Source organism: Rhodotorula graminis (genome assembly GCF_001329695.1).
Source record: "Rhodotorula graminis WP1 unplaced genomic scaffold RHOBAscaffold_12, whole genome shotgun sequence".
Classification (NCBI taxonomy): Eukaryota; Fungi; Basidiomycota; class Microbotryomycetes; order Sporidiobolales; family Sporidiobolaceae; genus Rhodotorula; species Rhodotorula graminis.
This window is the reverse complement of record NW_017264939.1, coordinates 712,716-726,550: the sequence shown is the minus strand read 5'-3', so window position 1 is coordinate 726,550 and position 13,835 is coordinate 712,716. Positions and strand designations below refer to the sequence as shown.

General features: G+C 69.7%; 5 protein-coding genes across 5 annotated transcripts in view; 2 read left to right on the top strand and 3 right to left on the bottom strand.

Annotated features, from left to right (window-relative positions):
* Positions 1–3,852, bottom strand: part of RHOBADRAFT_50177 (uncharacterized protein) — a gene marked incomplete at its 5' end in the record, with an annotated part of 5,410 nt that extends 1,558 nt beyond the window's left edge. The window contains 4 exons of the mRNA XM_018415295.1: positions 384–1,708; positions 1,825–1,860; positions 2,510–2,909; positions 3,038–3,852. Coding sequence (XP_018269237.1) covers positions 384–1,708; positions 1,825–1,860; positions 2,510–2,909; positions 3,038–3,852 — 2,576 coding nt within the window. The remainder of the gene's footprint in view (positions 1–383; positions 1,709–1,824; positions 1,861–2,509; positions 2,910–3,037) is intronic.
* Positions 3,853–5,256: 1,404 nt separating this feature from the next.
* RHOBADRAFT_38815 (uncharacterized protein) lies at positions 5,257–8,724 on the top strand (the record flags this gene model as incomplete). The annotated part of the gene is made up of 11 exons (XM_018413565.1): positions 5,257–5,621; positions 5,703–5,865; positions 6,154–6,412; positions 6,494–7,034; positions 7,108–7,178; positions 7,270–7,402; positions 7,480–7,568; positions 7,648–7,806; positions 7,881–7,955; positions 8,027–8,176; positions 8,261–8,724. The coding sequence occupies 11 exons, from the start codon at positions 5,257–5,259 to the stop codon at positions 8,722–8,724; spliced, it is 2,469 nt and encodes an 822-aa protein (XP_018269236.1).
* Positions 8,725–9,253: 529 nt separating this feature from the next.
* Positions 9,254–11,245, top strand: RHOBADRAFT_38809 (uncharacterized protein; the record flags this gene model as incomplete). The annotated part of the gene is made up of 7 exons (XM_018413564.1): positions 9,254–9,652; positions 9,729–9,782; positions 9,848–10,032; positions 10,100–10,194; positions 10,270–10,445; positions 10,512–10,827; positions 10,910–11,245. 7 exons carry the CDS (start codon positions 9,254–9,256, stop codon positions 11,047–11,049), a joined length of 1,365 nt encoding a protein of 454 aa, XP_018269235.1. The 3' UTR covers positions 11,050–11,245.
* A 109-nt stretch (positions 11,246–11,354) lies between these two features.
* On the bottom strand, positions 11,355–13,291 carry RHOBADRAFT_29370 (uncharacterized protein). Its single transcript, XM_018412870.1, has 4 exons — positions 12,673–13,291; positions 12,062–12,581; positions 11,791–11,973; positions 11,355–11,677 (listed from the first exon to the last, which is right to left on the bottom strand). The coding sequence occupies exons 1-4, from the start codon at positions 13,128–13,130 to the stop codon at positions 11,438–11,440; spliced, it is 1,401 nt and encodes a 466-aa protein (XP_018269234.1). The 5' UTR covers positions 13,131–13,291; the 3' UTR covers positions 11,355–11,437.
* On the bottom strand, positions 12,780–13,785 carry RHOBADRAFT_38805 (uncharacterized protein; the record flags this gene model as incomplete). The annotated part of the gene is made up of 2 exons (XM_018413563.1): positions 12,780–13,577; positions 13,644–13,785. 2 exons carry the CDS (start codon positions 13,783–13,785, stop codon positions 13,219–13,221), a joined length of 501 nt encoding a protein of 166 aa, XP_018269233.1. The 3' UTR covers positions 12,780–13,218.
* Positions 13,786–13,835: the final 50 nt, after the last annotated feature.

Here is a 13,835-nt window from a genome sequence, read left to right as displayed (position 1 = left end):
CGGCCCGTCGTCCGCCGCCCCTCAGACAGCCACGATGTCGAGCGCCGCCCGGTCGAGAGCAGACATGTGACGCACCATGCAGCGAAGGTTCTCACTTGAATATTTGCTACTACCACCAACATGTGCACTAGAGGCAGTTGTAGTCCCGATCACTTGGAAAGTTTATATAGGGACGTCCAAGCCTGCCTACTGGTCAACGTATCGGGCGGGAGGACGCACGAGAGGCTGTTGGTCGGCGGGGCAGGAGCAGGGGAGGAAAAGGAGGGGGCAGTGTGTAAGGAACTGCGACGTGCGCGAGGCGCGAGGCAGAGAGAGAGAGGGAGAGAGAGAGAGGGAGAGAGAGAGAGGGAGAGAGAGAGAGGGAGAGAGAGAGAGGGACGCACGCGGTCGTCTCGGTGAGGCCCCAGCCCTGGATGAAGGTCGGGGTCAGGCAGCGCATGAGGAACTCTTGCGTGTCGCGACTGACGCCGGCGCCGCCGTTGACGGCGTAGCGCAGCTTGCCGCCCGTCGCCTGCTTGACCTTGGAGAAGACGACGGCGTCGGTGACGCCGCGCACGAGGCCGCCGACGAGCGGGATCCCGTGCGTGTACTTCTTGGCGGCGACGGCGCCGTGGAACAGGGACGAGCGGACGCGGCCGCCGGCCTCGACCTTGGCGAGAAGGCCTTTGCGGATCGTCTCCCACACGGTCGGGACGCCGCACATGATGGTCGGGCTGAGGGCGCGCATGTCGCCGACGCATGGCGCGCGCATGTTGGTGTCGGACAGCGTCTTGGGCGACGAGTAGCCGATGAGGATGCCGACCGACAGGAGGGTGAACTCGACCGCGAGCTCAAAGATGTGGCTCAGGGGCAGGTAGGCGATGAAGCGCGCGTCGGGCGTGATAAAGGCCTGCACGAGCTCGAGCACGCCGCCGATGACGGCGACGACCTGCTGGTTCGTGATCTCGACGGCCTTGGGCGCGCCGGTCGAGCCCGACGTGTACATGAGGCACGCGACGTCCTCGGGCTGCGGCAGGCTCGGCGCGACCGGGTTCGCAGCTCCGAGCGCGACGAGGTCGTCCCACGAGTGGACGTCGACGCCGGCGTTGCGGATCTTGTCGAGGGCGCCGGCGGGCACGTCGTCGGGCTTGCCGTCCCACACGAGGACCTTGAGCGAGGGCGTGTCGGCGACGACGGCGGCGAGGGTGCCGAGGAGGGGCGCGTTGGTGAACAGGCCGTACACCTCGGGCTCCTGGATCGAGTGGCGCAGGCCCTCCTGGCCGAGCGAGTCGTACGCGGTCGCGAACGTGATGCCCTGGCGGGCACACGCGTTGGCGATCGTGAGCCAGTGGGCCGACGTCGAGCCGTAGATGTTGAAGATGGTCGAGCTCGAGTGGCCCGTCTTGACGAGGCCCGCCGCGACCTGCTCGACGAGGGTGCCGAGCTCGGCGTACGTCTGGTAGCGGTAGTCGGACAGCTCGTACGTCGTCCACTGCTTCTTCTCGGTCACCTCGTCGCCGTCGACGACTTTTTTGACGTCGCGCATCTCGGTGTGGACCTTGATCGTGTCGCGCCAGCCGAGGGCGAGTCCGTCGGGCTTCTGGCGGATCGTGCGGGCGAGGACATCGGCGAGGACGCGGGTTTCAGAGTTGGGCGCCGTGTAGAGCTTGTCGGCCGTCTTGTGGTACCGGCGGGGCTTGGACTGGCCTGCGGGGACTGGCGGGCCGACCTGTGCGCAGGGGAGGGCGAGGATAGAGTGAGCATGCCGAGGCTTGGGTCGACAGGGGGGTCGACGAGGTGGGGATGAAGGAGGAGGGGGGGAGAGAGGGAGGAAGGCGAGCGCACCTCGACAGAGTGCTGGGCCATGGCGAGAGGTGTAGTCTGGGAGCAGTGGAGCTGTAGCAGCAGGAGGAAGGCGAGGGAGAGAGGCGCCGGCGATGTTGCGCGAAACGGGCTCCGGCTCTGAGTGTGATCGTCCCGCCGTCCCTCTCCCTGCCAAGAGTCGCAGCACACGGCCATGCAGCACCCGTCCCAGTCACCGTCTGCGTGGCTCGCCGCCCCCTCGCCCTCGTCGTCGCTCCTCCCTCCCGCCGCCGCCGCCGCTCCTCCCCCTCCTCCTCATCTCCCCCGCCAGCGCGCCCTCTCGACCCGGCCCTCCCTCGCCCCACCAGCACCACCGGGCCCAGCCACCTCGCACCCCGCGAGCTCGCTCGCCACCCCGCACTCGGCAGACCCGGCGACCGAGGCAAGGCGCGCCGTCGCCCTCCTCGTCGGCGCACCAGGCCCAGGCGCAGCCGAGGGCCTCCTCGACCGCGTACAGCGCGACATCGACTCGCTCCTCGCCGCCTACGAGCACGCGTTTGACGCTCCCTCGTCGTCGTCCCCTTCCCCCTCGCCCTCGTCCTCGCCCTCGCCCTCCCACGCCCTCGACTCGCTCGACGCCCTCGTCTCGCTCCTCTCGCGCTCCGCACCCGGCGGCTTCGTCCCCTCGACGACGACGCCCGACAGCGCGCCCCTCGCCCAGGCGCACCTCGACCGCGCGAGCGAGCGCGCCCAGGCCCTGTTTCGCGAGGGCGTCAGGCTCCGCGAGGGCGCAGAGGTGGTGCGCGCCGGCTTGAGCGGGTGAGCGGGCGGCAGGGCGGGGCGAGAGTGAGTCCCGTGAACCCTGACGACGACGAGCGAGCGAGCGACCGGTCGTTGAGCGCGACGCGGCGACGACGTCGGCGGACGCGAGGCGACCGTGCCGCAGGCGCGACAGGCCCGAGCGGCTCTCTCGCACGAACAGGGGCACGAGCCTGGCCCGAAAGGCGGGCCCCTCGCGTCGCACGTCGCGCGCCCTCGACGCGGCAAGCCCCGTCGAGCCGGACGGGCGCGCCCAGCCGCACGCCGTGCGACGGCCGCAAGACGAGCCAGAGCATCTCTCGGACTCGCTGCAACGCCAGACCATCTTTCTTTCTCCTTGCCCTCTCCTCGAGAACCGAGAGCGAGAGAGAGAGAGAGAGAGAGTCACCTCGCTTCGCCTCGCGAGCAAGCTGCGTTCCCGCTCTCGGAAAGCTACGCCGCGCCCTCGACCTTCTTCTTCTTCTTCCTCGGCGCGAGCACGTTGACCTTGGGCGCCTCGCCTGCCCGCGCGCCCGCTCCCGCTCCTGCGCCAGGGCCCGATCCCGCGGCACCTCCCCCTCCTCCTGCTGCTGCGCCCGACGCGCCCTCGGCCGGCCGCTTCTCGCCGGCGACGCCGCTCGCCTGCCCAACCACGGCGCCGGCGACGCTAGAGGGGAGTGGCGGGTTGTCGACGCTGAGCTCGCGCGCCACCTCGCGCTCGTAGCGCGCCCTCCACGCCCGCTCCTTGTCCTCCGCTTGCGCGCCTTGTCCCGCTGCCGCTCCCTCTCCCTCGCCCTCTCCCTCGCCCGCCCCCTCGCGCCCCTCTCCCTCGCGCCCCGTCCTCTCGCGCCCCGTCCCCTCGCCCTCCCCATCCTCGCCCTCGCCCTCGCACGTCCCCCTCACGGCCCTCTCGACCCCGTCGCTCCAGCGCTCGACGGCCGACGCGAGCCTCGCGAGCGCCGGGAGCGCATAGTCAAAGTTGTGCAGGGTCGACCAGTGCTTGGTGTACTGGGCGGGGCGGAGCGCGAGCGGGTGCCGCTTGGGCGCGTGCGCGGTGGGCGGCTTGGTGGTGGTGGAGGAGGTGGTGGTGGGGGATGGTGGAGCGGCGGCGAGAGGCGCGGTCGAGGTGGCGATGGTGAGGTTGGCGGCCGAGGTCGAGGTCGAGGCCGACGACGACGACGACGACGACGATGGCGCCGGCGCCGGCTCGCCGACCGCGACGACAAAGAACCCGACGAGCTGCCCGGCGCAGCACTCCTGGCGGAACGCCATGCGCTCCCACCACTCGTCGACGCCGCCCGGGACCCCGGCGACGAGCCTCCTGCGCTCCCTGTCGACCTGGCGCCCGAGCTCTGCGACCTTGTGCGCCGGGGTCGCGCCTCCCGCGCTCCACGTCGCGCTCCCGAGCGCGCTGTACGCGTCGTCGTAGTCGCCCTCGGTGCCGCTCGGTGCGACGGGCGACGACGTGAGCGAGTGGAGGAAGCGCGACTTGGGGTCGTCGGCGAACGCGGGCACGTGGTCGGGGAGCGGGTGGGCCGAGGGTGGGTCCGACGCGCGGTGGAGAGGCGACGAGAGGGACGCGTAGGGATGGCCGTAGGTCCAGCCGGGGCCGGTCGAGGGGAGGTAGGGGAGCGACTCGACGTGCGCGAGGCCCGGGACGAGGTACCACTTGCGGATGTCGCGCGCCTCGCCCTCGCCGCCGCCCTCGCCGCCACAGCCGCCGACGCCGCCGCCCTCGCCGCCGCCCTCGCGCAGGGCCATCGAGCTCGCGCGCTCGAGCGTCGCCTTCCACCACCTGAGGAGCTGCTTGTCGTCGAGGACGCGCTTGGACCGCGAGTTGTCGGCGCTGCCCGGGAACAGGTACTGGCTCTGGGCGCGCGCAAACACGTGCACGCGCAGGCGGCGCGCGCCGTGCGGCGGGTGCACGAGGTGGTGCGCGACAAAGGCCGAGACGAGGGTGCGGGTGGGCGAGGAGGAGGAGGGGGACGAGAGGCCGGTCGTGTCGACCTTGGAGATGTACAGGAGGGCGCACGAGGTCGAGGGGATGAAGTAGAGGGACGCCTCGAGGGCGACGATGGGGACGAGGGCCGAGCGGGTCTCGCTCGCGGCGGCGGTGGCGGCGGCGGCGGCGGGAGGAGGAGGAGGAGGAGGTGCGGCGGCGGTCGAGGTGGACGCGACGGGCGCGCCCGAGGCCGACGCGCTCGCGTCGGGTGCGCCGCTCACGGTCGCGCTCGACGCCGTGCTCGGTGCGCCCGTGGCGGCCTGGGGGACGTCGAGCGGGACCTGGCGGCGCTCCGAGAGGACGACGAGCGTCTCCTCGTGCCAGACTTTGGCGAGGTTGGCGTTGGTGGCGTGCGGGAAGAGGACGTGGGAGCGCTGTGGCTCGGAGCGCAGGACGTGGATCGCGTAGCGGTGCTTGCCCGGGACCGAGGCGGACAGCTGCGCCGAGAGGTAGTCGAGGAGCGAGGGAGGCGGGACCATGGCGGCGCGGTCGGCGAGGGCGTGAGGGCCGGTGGCGTGCTGTGCGGCGTGTCCAGGTGGCGCTCTTGCCGCGTCTGGTGGCGCTGGAGGAGCCGGTGGTGCAAGGAGGAAGCGAGAGCTCGTTCATCGCGACCAACCCTGGCTCTGGTTCCTGACCACCACCCGGCTCGACCAGGCCAGGGTACCGTGCACACGATGCAGCAGCCCCTCGACACCAAGCACGAGCGCAAAGAGCCGCTCCTCCCGCTCCCCTCGCCCTCGTCCACCCACTCGTCCTCCCCACCTCGGCCCACCAGCTCGACCTCGCGCACCGTCTGGCTCCGCGCCGTCCTCGCCGTGCTCGCACTCGGGTCCCTCTACCTCCAGCTCGGCCCTCAAGCGCGCCCGCCGCGCCACGCAGCCCTCTCGCGCGACGCAGGGTACCTCGCCCGCCTCGGCACCGCACCGCGTGGTCACGGCTGCCCGCACCGCCACAAGCTCGCCGTCTTGAGCGACAGCGACATCGTCGACACGCTCCTCGACGTCCCGACTGCCGCTGGCGCCAAGGCCGCCTCCAAGGGGTGCGTCGACCGGCCCTCCCCTTTCCTACCTCGGTTCGCAGTTACCCGGGTCACTGACACTCGCCTCTCACCCACCGGCAGCTACACCAACCAGACGCACGTCGCCGGCACCGACGGCGACCACCGCATCGCGCTCCTCCTCAAGTCGCAGTGGGAGACGCTCCTCGGCGCCGCTGCCGACCCGGACCACCACCGCGTGTACGACGCCGGCACGCTCGAGAGCCGTCGCGCGCTGACGGGCGACGTCGACGACGGGCACGGGCACAAGCACCGCCATGGCCACAAGCACCACAAGCACGGCGGCAAGGGCCACCACCACCGCCACCGCGACGGCAAGCGTGGCCTGCTCGAGCGCGCCAAGGACCTCGCGAGGCGCGCCGGGCGCAAGATCTCGGGCCGCCAAGTTCATCCTCGTCATGGGCACCACGAGCATCACGAGCATCGCGAGCACCGCGAGCACCGCCATCACCGCGAGCACCACGACCACCACGAGCACCACCGCGGCGTCCCGTCGTCCTCGTTCACCGACAAGCCCCGCGTCTGGACCGACACGTACTACTCGCTCCTCAACTACCCGATCTCGTCGTCCATCTCGCTCTTCGCCTCGTCGACCGCGACCGAGCCGTCGTTCCGCGCCAAGCTGCGCGAGGACGCCTTCCCGGACGACGACCCGACGAGCGCAGACGGCGTCGGCATCTGGCACGGCTTCTCGAAAAACGGCTCGGCGAGGGGCCAACTCGTGTACGCGTCCAAGGGCGCGAGGGAGGACTACGAGCTCCTCGAGAAGAACGGTGCGTCGCCGACTGTTCCTCGTCTGGGCGCTCCCGCCCTCGGAAATCGTCACTGACCTCCCCTCTCGACCGCGCCCGCAGGCATCAACGTCAAGGGCGCCGTCGTCATCGTCCAGTACGGCGGCTCGTTCCGCGGCCTCAAGGTCAAGGCGGCCGCCGAGGCGGGCGCGAGCGCGTGCATCATCTACACCGACCTGATCGAGGACGGCGACGTCGTCGTGTCCAACAACTACTCGTCGTACCCTCACGGCCCTGCTCGCGCCCCGAGCAGCGTCCAGCGCGGCTCGGCCCAGTACCTGAGCCTGTACCCGGGCGACCCGCTCACGCCGGGCTCGCCGTCGTACAACCCTGCGCTGCCCGGCGCGCCCGACCGGCTCCCGCGCGACGACCCGACGATCAACGTGCCGAGCATCCCGAGCCTGCCGCTCAGCTACGAGGACGCCGTGCCGCTGCTGCGCAGCCTGAACGGGCGCGGGGTGCGGCTCGAGGATGGGAGGGAGGGCAAGCCGCAAGGGTGGAGGGAGGGCGGGCTCGGCGGGTTCGGCGTCGAGTACTGGACGGGCGACGGCGAGGTCGAGGTCGAGCTCGTCAACGTCGTCGAGGACAAGATCACGCCCATCTGGTGCGTCGCCTCGTTCCTCCACGTCCTTGTCCTCCTCTGCCATCGACCCTGACGACGTTGCGCGCCGACGCAGGAACACGTACGCGCTCATTCCAGGCCACGTCTCGGACGAGGTCGTCGTCCTCGGCAACCACCACGACGCCTGTCCGTCCTCCGTCCTCTTCCTCTCGCGCTCTCTCTCTCCCTCTCGCCTCCTCGTCGCACTCTGACTCGGGCCTCGCTCACTCGCACACAGGGACATTCGGCGCCGCCGACCCGTCGAGCGGCACGGCCTCGGTGCACGAGACGGTCCGAGCGCTCGGCGCCCTCCTCGACAAGGGCTGGAAGCCTCTGCGCACGATCCTGCTCGCCGCCTGGGACGCCGAGGAGTGCGTCCTCCTCTCTCTAATCTGTTCGTGAGGCTCGAGCACCGAGGGACTGACTGAGGGCGGCGTGCCGGACGCAGGTACGGCCTCATCGGCTCGACCGAGTTTGGCGAGGACTTTCCCGAGTGGCTGCAGGAGCACGTCGTCGCCTACCTCAACGTCGATGTTAGTGCGTCCAGCCTCTCTCTCTCCCTCTGATTCTTCGAAAGGCGCACGCGCTCACCGCTCCTCCTCCCTCACCTCGACAGGCGTCTCGGGCTCGCAGTACCAGCTCGGCGCGTCGCCGTCGCTCGCCGACCTGCTCCGCAACGTCAGCGCCCAGGTGCCCGACCCGGACAACGAGGGCAAGACGCTCGCCGACCGGTACGGCGGCGACCTGCACGTCGGGCCTCTCGGGAGCGGCAGCGGTACGTCCTCCTCTCGCTCTCTCCTTCGCCCTCTGCCGCCAGGGACGACCCTGACTCGCCCTTCCCCTCTCAAGACTTTACCGTCTTCCTGCAGCGCCTCGGACTCGCCTCGGCCAACTTTGGCATGGCGCGCGGCAAGAGTGACCCTGGTGCGCTCGCCGTCCTCTCGCTCGGGCCTTTTCGCCGCCGTCACAGCAGGACCTGACGCCGCGCTTCCCAGTCTACATGTACCACAGCAACTACGACGACTATGCGTGGCAGTCCAAGTACGGCGACCCGTCGTTCGAGCGCCACCGCGCCGTCTCGCGCGTCCTTGGCTTGACGGCGGTGCGGCTCGCCGACGATGCCGTGCTCCCGATCAACACGACCGGTGCGTCCCTGCCTCTCTCTCTTTCTTTCTCGCACGAGTCTATGTCGTCGACCCTGAACTGACGAGCTCGAGCCCGCCCCGCAGCATACGCCGTCGAGCTCGGCAAGTACCTCGACAAGGTCGCCGCGCATCCTCTCGCCGCCCAGCTCGACCTGTCGACGCTCTACACCCTCGCCGACAAGATCCAGAGGGCGTCGACGACGCTCCTCGCGCACGGCGCACACCTCGCGTCGCAGCTCACGGCCGCCGGCGACGAGCGCTCGGCGCACAAGGCGGCGCACGGCCTGCGCAAGGTCAACGCCGCGCTGCGCGGGTTCGAGCGCGGCTTCCTCGGCGACGAGGAGGGCCTGCAGGGGCGCGAGTGGTACCGCCACCTCGGCGTGGCGCCCGGGCGGTGGCTCGGGTACGGCGCGACGACGCTGCCTGGCCTCGCCGAAGCGCTCACGCTCGACGGCGACGTCGACCGCGCCAAGGTCGAGGTCGAGCGCCTCGAGAAGGCGTTCAAGACAATCCTGCGCGGGCTCGAGAAGGGGGCGCGCAAGCACTGAGCGGGGCGTCGACGTCGGCGGCGGTGCGCGGTGCTGAGACGGTCGAGGGGGAGAAAGGCGGTCGGAGCGTCGAGCTGTAGCTGCAAGCCCAGCCTTCTGACATCGTACATAGTCTGTTCTGCGACTCTGCGCGGCCTGGGAAGCGAGAGCGAGCGTGCGATCCTGGCCCTTCACCGCCTCGACGAGCGAGACGTCAAGACGAGCGGCGAGATGCCAACTCCTTGCGCTCCACCACGCTCTGCCGACGAGCCTTTGTGCCCCCTCCTGTACATTCCCCTGCCTTGCCGCAGCAGCCACGCACGCACCGCACCGCCAGCCGACCCCCTGCCCGCCAACGTCGCCACCACCTCTCGCCCTTCCTCATCTACCTCCTCCTCCTCCCTCATCGAGCCAGGCCATGCTCGTCTCGACCAGCAGGGACCCGCCACCGCACCACGCCTACGCCCAGGGCTACTACTCGTCCCCTCTCGCCTCGCCCTCGTCCAGCCTGTCGCACCTCTCGCTCGCGCCGCCGACCGAGCGTCCGCAGATGGATCTGAGCAGGCGGAGCTCGAGCGGCGGCAACGGCGGCAGCGGCGCGGGCGTGCAGCGCCCCACGGCCGCCAGGCGGAGCAGCAGCAGCGCCAAGGGCAAGGAGCGCGAGGACGAGGGCCCGGCCGCACCGCTCGAGGTCGCACCGCCCCCGCAGGAGGAGGAGGCGGCCGTCCTCGACTTGTCGTCCTCCTCCGCCGAGCAGTTCCCGCCAGCTTTCCCGCCGCCGACCAAGGGCAAGCAGGCCGCGGCAGAGCACGACCCGGAGGACGCCCGCATCGACGCCGAGGGCCACCCTCGCTTCGTCGGCAACCCTGCCATCCGCCGCGACCGCGACGAGCCCATCCTGCGCGAGACGCAGGACCGCTTCGTCCTGTTCCCGATTCAGTACCAGGAGGTGCGCTCACCGTCTCCTCTCCCTCTCTCTCCCGCCTGCGCCAGCCAGCAAAGCTCACCTCGACCCGCGCCGACAGATCTGGGCGCACTACAAGCGTGCGCAGGCCTCTTTCTGGACTGCCGAGGAGATGGTCCGTCCTCACCCTCTTTCTCCTGTGACGAGGCGGCCACTGACCCTCGCTTTCCCCCCGACCAGGACATCTCGAAGGACCTGTGGGACTGGGACGGCCGCCTGAACGACAACGAGCGCCACTTTATCTCGCACGTCCTCGCCTTTTTCGCCGCGTCCGACGGCATCGTCAACGAGAACCTCGTCGAGCGCTTCTCGAGCGAGGTGCAGGTCGCCGAGGCGAGGTGCTTCTACGGGTTCCAGATCATGATGTGCGTCCTCGCCCGCCTCCTCTCTTTCCCCTCTGTGTCGTGTCTGACTCGGGGTCACTGCCTACAGGGAGAACGTTCACTCGGAGGTCTACTCGCTCCTCATCGAGACGTACGTGCGCGAGGCGCAAGAGCGCTCGAGGCTGTTCAACGCCATCGACACGAGTGCGTCCCGCCGAGCGCCCTCCCTCCTGCGTCTCCTCTGCGCGCCAAGCTCACTCAGCCTCTTCTCCGCGACAGTCCCCTGCATTCGCAAGAAGGCCGACTGGGCGCTGCGGTGGATCTCGGACCCGCGCGCCGTCTTTGGCGAGCGCCTCGTCGCGTTCGCCGCCGTCGAGGGCATCTTCTTTTCGGGCTCGTTCGCGTCCATCTTCTGGCTCAAGAAGCGCGGCCTCATGCCCGGCCTCACCTTTTCCGTGCGTCCTCGCCTCCCTTTTCCTCGTCGTTGTCCACGTGCGACTCACTCTCTCGCTCACCTGCAGAACGAGCTCATCTCGCGCGACGAGGGCCTGCACACCGACTTTGCGTGCCTCCTCTTCTCGCACCTCGAGCGCCGACCGGCCCCGCGGCGCGTCGCGCAGATCGTCCGCGAGGCGGTCGAGATCGAGAAGGAGTTCCTCACGGACGCGCTCCCCGTCGGCCTCATCGGCATGAACGCGGGCCTCATGCGCCAGTACATCGAGTTTGTCGCCGACCGCCTCCTCGTGAGCCTCGGCAACGACAAGCAGTACGGCGCCGAGAACCCGTTCGACTTTATGGACATGATCTCGATGGAGGGCAAGACCAACTTTTTCGAGAGTGCGTCTCACTCTCTCTCTCTCTCTCTCCGTTTGTCCCGCCAGGACGGCCGAAACTGACCTCGGGGAACCTCGCGATGCAGAGCGGGTCAGTGACTACCAAAAAGCCGGCATCATGTCGGGTCACGCCGCTCGGTCGGCCGCCGACAGCGCGTCGGGCACGCCCGGCGCGAGCACGCCCATCGAGGACTCGCGCCTGCTCGTCTTTGACGCCGACTTTTGAGCGCGCGCGACGCACCGTCGTCGTCTGTGTACCACTCCCCCTCTCTCGCACCTCGCAACCCCCTCGCAACTCTAGACTCCTCGCACCTCCTCTCTGTAGCAGCCCTCGCTCCCCCTCCCCGCTCACCTGTGCCCGACTACCTTCGCCTTTCACACTCTGTCTCGTTCGTGTAGTCCTTGCCGTCGTTCCCCTTTCCCCACTCCCTCGTCAACCACTTGTGCGCTCGAGCGCGCCTTTGCTATCACGAGCCTCTCCTCTCTCCTCTCTTTCGCTCGCTCGGACGCTCGCTCGGACGAGAGGCACGATGGGCACTGATAGAAAGTCTTTCGAGAGAATGCTCTAGCAAACCCGGCTGCTGCGGCTTTGTCAAAACTCGCCGCCGCCGCCGTCAAAACTCGCGCCGGCGAATCTCGTCGCACACGCTGTCGAGCACCTGAGCGCCTTTGCGGAAGTCGTCGAGGTCGACGTAGACCTGGGCCGAGAGGCGGGTCCAGAAGCGGTCGTCGTGGGTGTAGATGGGCGCGAACGTCTTGAGGGCCGAGAGGCGAGCGATCCAGAACGAGGTGAGGGACGAGAGGGACGAGGCAGTGTAGGTCGAGGGTCGGGGGAGCGGGAGCTCGACGTTGACCTGCGTGCGTGCGTGCGGCGAGGCGAGAGAGGTTAGTCAACCTGTGACTCGCGCGAGAAGGCGAGCCCGAAAGAGAGAGAGAGAGAGAGAGAGAGAGAGAGAGCGCGACGTACCATGCACGCCGTGAGCTCGCCGTCCTCGACGCGCTCGTTCTCGAGCACCTTGGTCCCGAGCACGTCGGCGACGAGCGCGCCGCCCTCGAGCGCGAGCGCGTGGCAGTAGTCGTAGATGCGCTGCTCGCCGCCGAGGACGTCGCGGCGAAAGTCGAGCGCGGCCGTGACGGACAGGACGGGCGACTGCGGGCGGGGGCGGGGGCAGGGGACGTGAACGAGGTCAGTGAGAGGTGCAGGAGAGGGGAAGAGAAGGAGGAAGGGCGGGGCTCACCCAGTCGATGGTGCCGCTCCAGTTGAACTCGCGCGTCCAGTGCGCGTCGCCGTCCGGGTTGAACTCGCGCTGCTTGTACGAGAAGCCGATCGGGATCGAGTGCACGAGGTGCTGCCACCTCTTTGCGACATACAGCGCCGCGACCGTCCTCGGCGCGAGCCCCCACTTGTGCACGTTGGACACCCAGAAATCCGGGTCGGTCTCGCGCAGCGCGATGCGCGGCGTCTGGCCGAGCTCGTGCGCGGCGTCGACGAGCGAGAGGACGCCCCTCTCACGGAGGGTGGCGACGAGCTGGGGCCAGGGGACGACGACGCCCGGGCTGGCCGAGATGGCGTCGATCAGGGCGAGGCGGACCGTGCGGCCCGTGCCGTCGCTGTTGGCGGCATCGATGGCGGCGGCGACCTGGGCGACGAGCGAGGCGTGCGAGAGAGGGTACGTGAGCGGGACGGGGAGGAGCGAGAGCTCGACGTGTGGGTGCGTGTCGACGATGTACTGGAGCGTGCGCTCGCAGGCGTTGTAGCTGCACGTGGGGACCGAGTCAATCAGGGCTCGCTCTGAAGCCACGTCGATCGCCGCAGTAACCCCGAGAGAGAGAGAGAGGCGGGACGCACATCGAGGTCGGCAAGTACAACAGCCGGTCGCCCTTTTTCCACTCGGTCGTCAACCCGCGCAAGACCGTGTTGATGCCCATGGTCGCGTTTGTGACAAACACGACGTCGTCCGTGTCGCACCCGACCAAGTCGGCGACGCGCCCTCGCGCCTCGACGAGGAGCGGCTCGTACTCGAGCTTCATGAACCGGTCGGCCGACAGGTTGCACTGGTCCTGGAGGGCGCGCATGCGCGACAGGACCGGGTGCGGCGCGGCGCCGTACGAGCCGTGGTTGAGCGGGATCCAGCCGGGCTCGTGCGAGAAGTACTTGGCGCGCAGGGCGCGCCCGAACGGCTCGTGCGGCTTGTGCGGCTCGCCATCGCCGTCGAGGCGCAGCTTGGCGTCGACGTCACCCTCGAGGTCGGCGAGCGCTGCCTGTGCGCTGTCGCGCACGCCCCGGGGCGTGATGATGCCGCGCATGCGCCTGCGGCGGTCGACCTCTGCAAAGTCGGGGTTGGCCTCGGCGCCGGGCCCGACCCAACGGTGGGCCGAGTCGCGCAGGAACTGGTCAAAGTGCCAGATCGAGGGCGAGAGGCGCGAGAGCGGGGCGGTCCACAGGTAGACCGAGGCCGAGGTGCGAGAGGGGAGGGTGTCGGCGGCGGAGGAGGAGGAGGAGGAGCAAGGGAGGGGGTCGACGGTGCACGGTGCGCGAGTGTACTCCTGCGCCGCGAGGGTGCGTCAGTGGATGGACGGGATGGTGACAGGGACGAACGAGAGGACGCACGTCGCCCTCGAACTCGTCGAGGAGAGCAACGTCGTCGGCGGTCAAGCCCTGGACGAGGACGCCTCGAACGGACGCCTCGTCGTCGGTGAGGGCGCGCCCGAGTACTCGAGCGCCGTCTTGCGCCCGAACAACGGCCGGGTAGTCTGCGGGAAACGGGTTCGTCAGGCTCGCCCGAGAGTCGGACGAGAGGGAACGAGAGGGGGGCGCACCTTCGCCGTCGACGTGGAGGCGGGCGTGGTGTGGAAGGAGGGCGTCGTGGGTGGTGAGGTGCTCGCCCGGGTCGCCGATGACGCGTGCGAGGACGGCGGCGTGGCACAGGGTGCCGTAGAAGAAGAGCGACGAGGTGGCCATGGTCGGCGCTGGTCGGGGAAGTTGGCGCGTGCGAGTTGGGGCGAGCAGAG

Excerpts from the sequence above, each read along its gene's own strand:
- RHOBADRAFT_29370 (XM_018412870.1), bottom strand. The coding sequence starts at position 13,130 with ATGCGCGGCATCATCACGCCCCGGGGCGTGCGCGACAGCGCACAGGCA. Across the intron at positions 12,582-12,672 it reads TTGTACTTGCCGACCTCGAT|CTACAACGCCTGCGAGCGCA; the intron begins GTGCGTCCCGCC and ends CCCCACGTGCAG. Across the intron at positions 11,974-12,061 it reads GGAGCGGCACCATCGACTGG|TCGCCCGTCCTGTCCGTCAC; the intron begins GTGAGCCCCGCC and ends CCCCGCCCGCAG.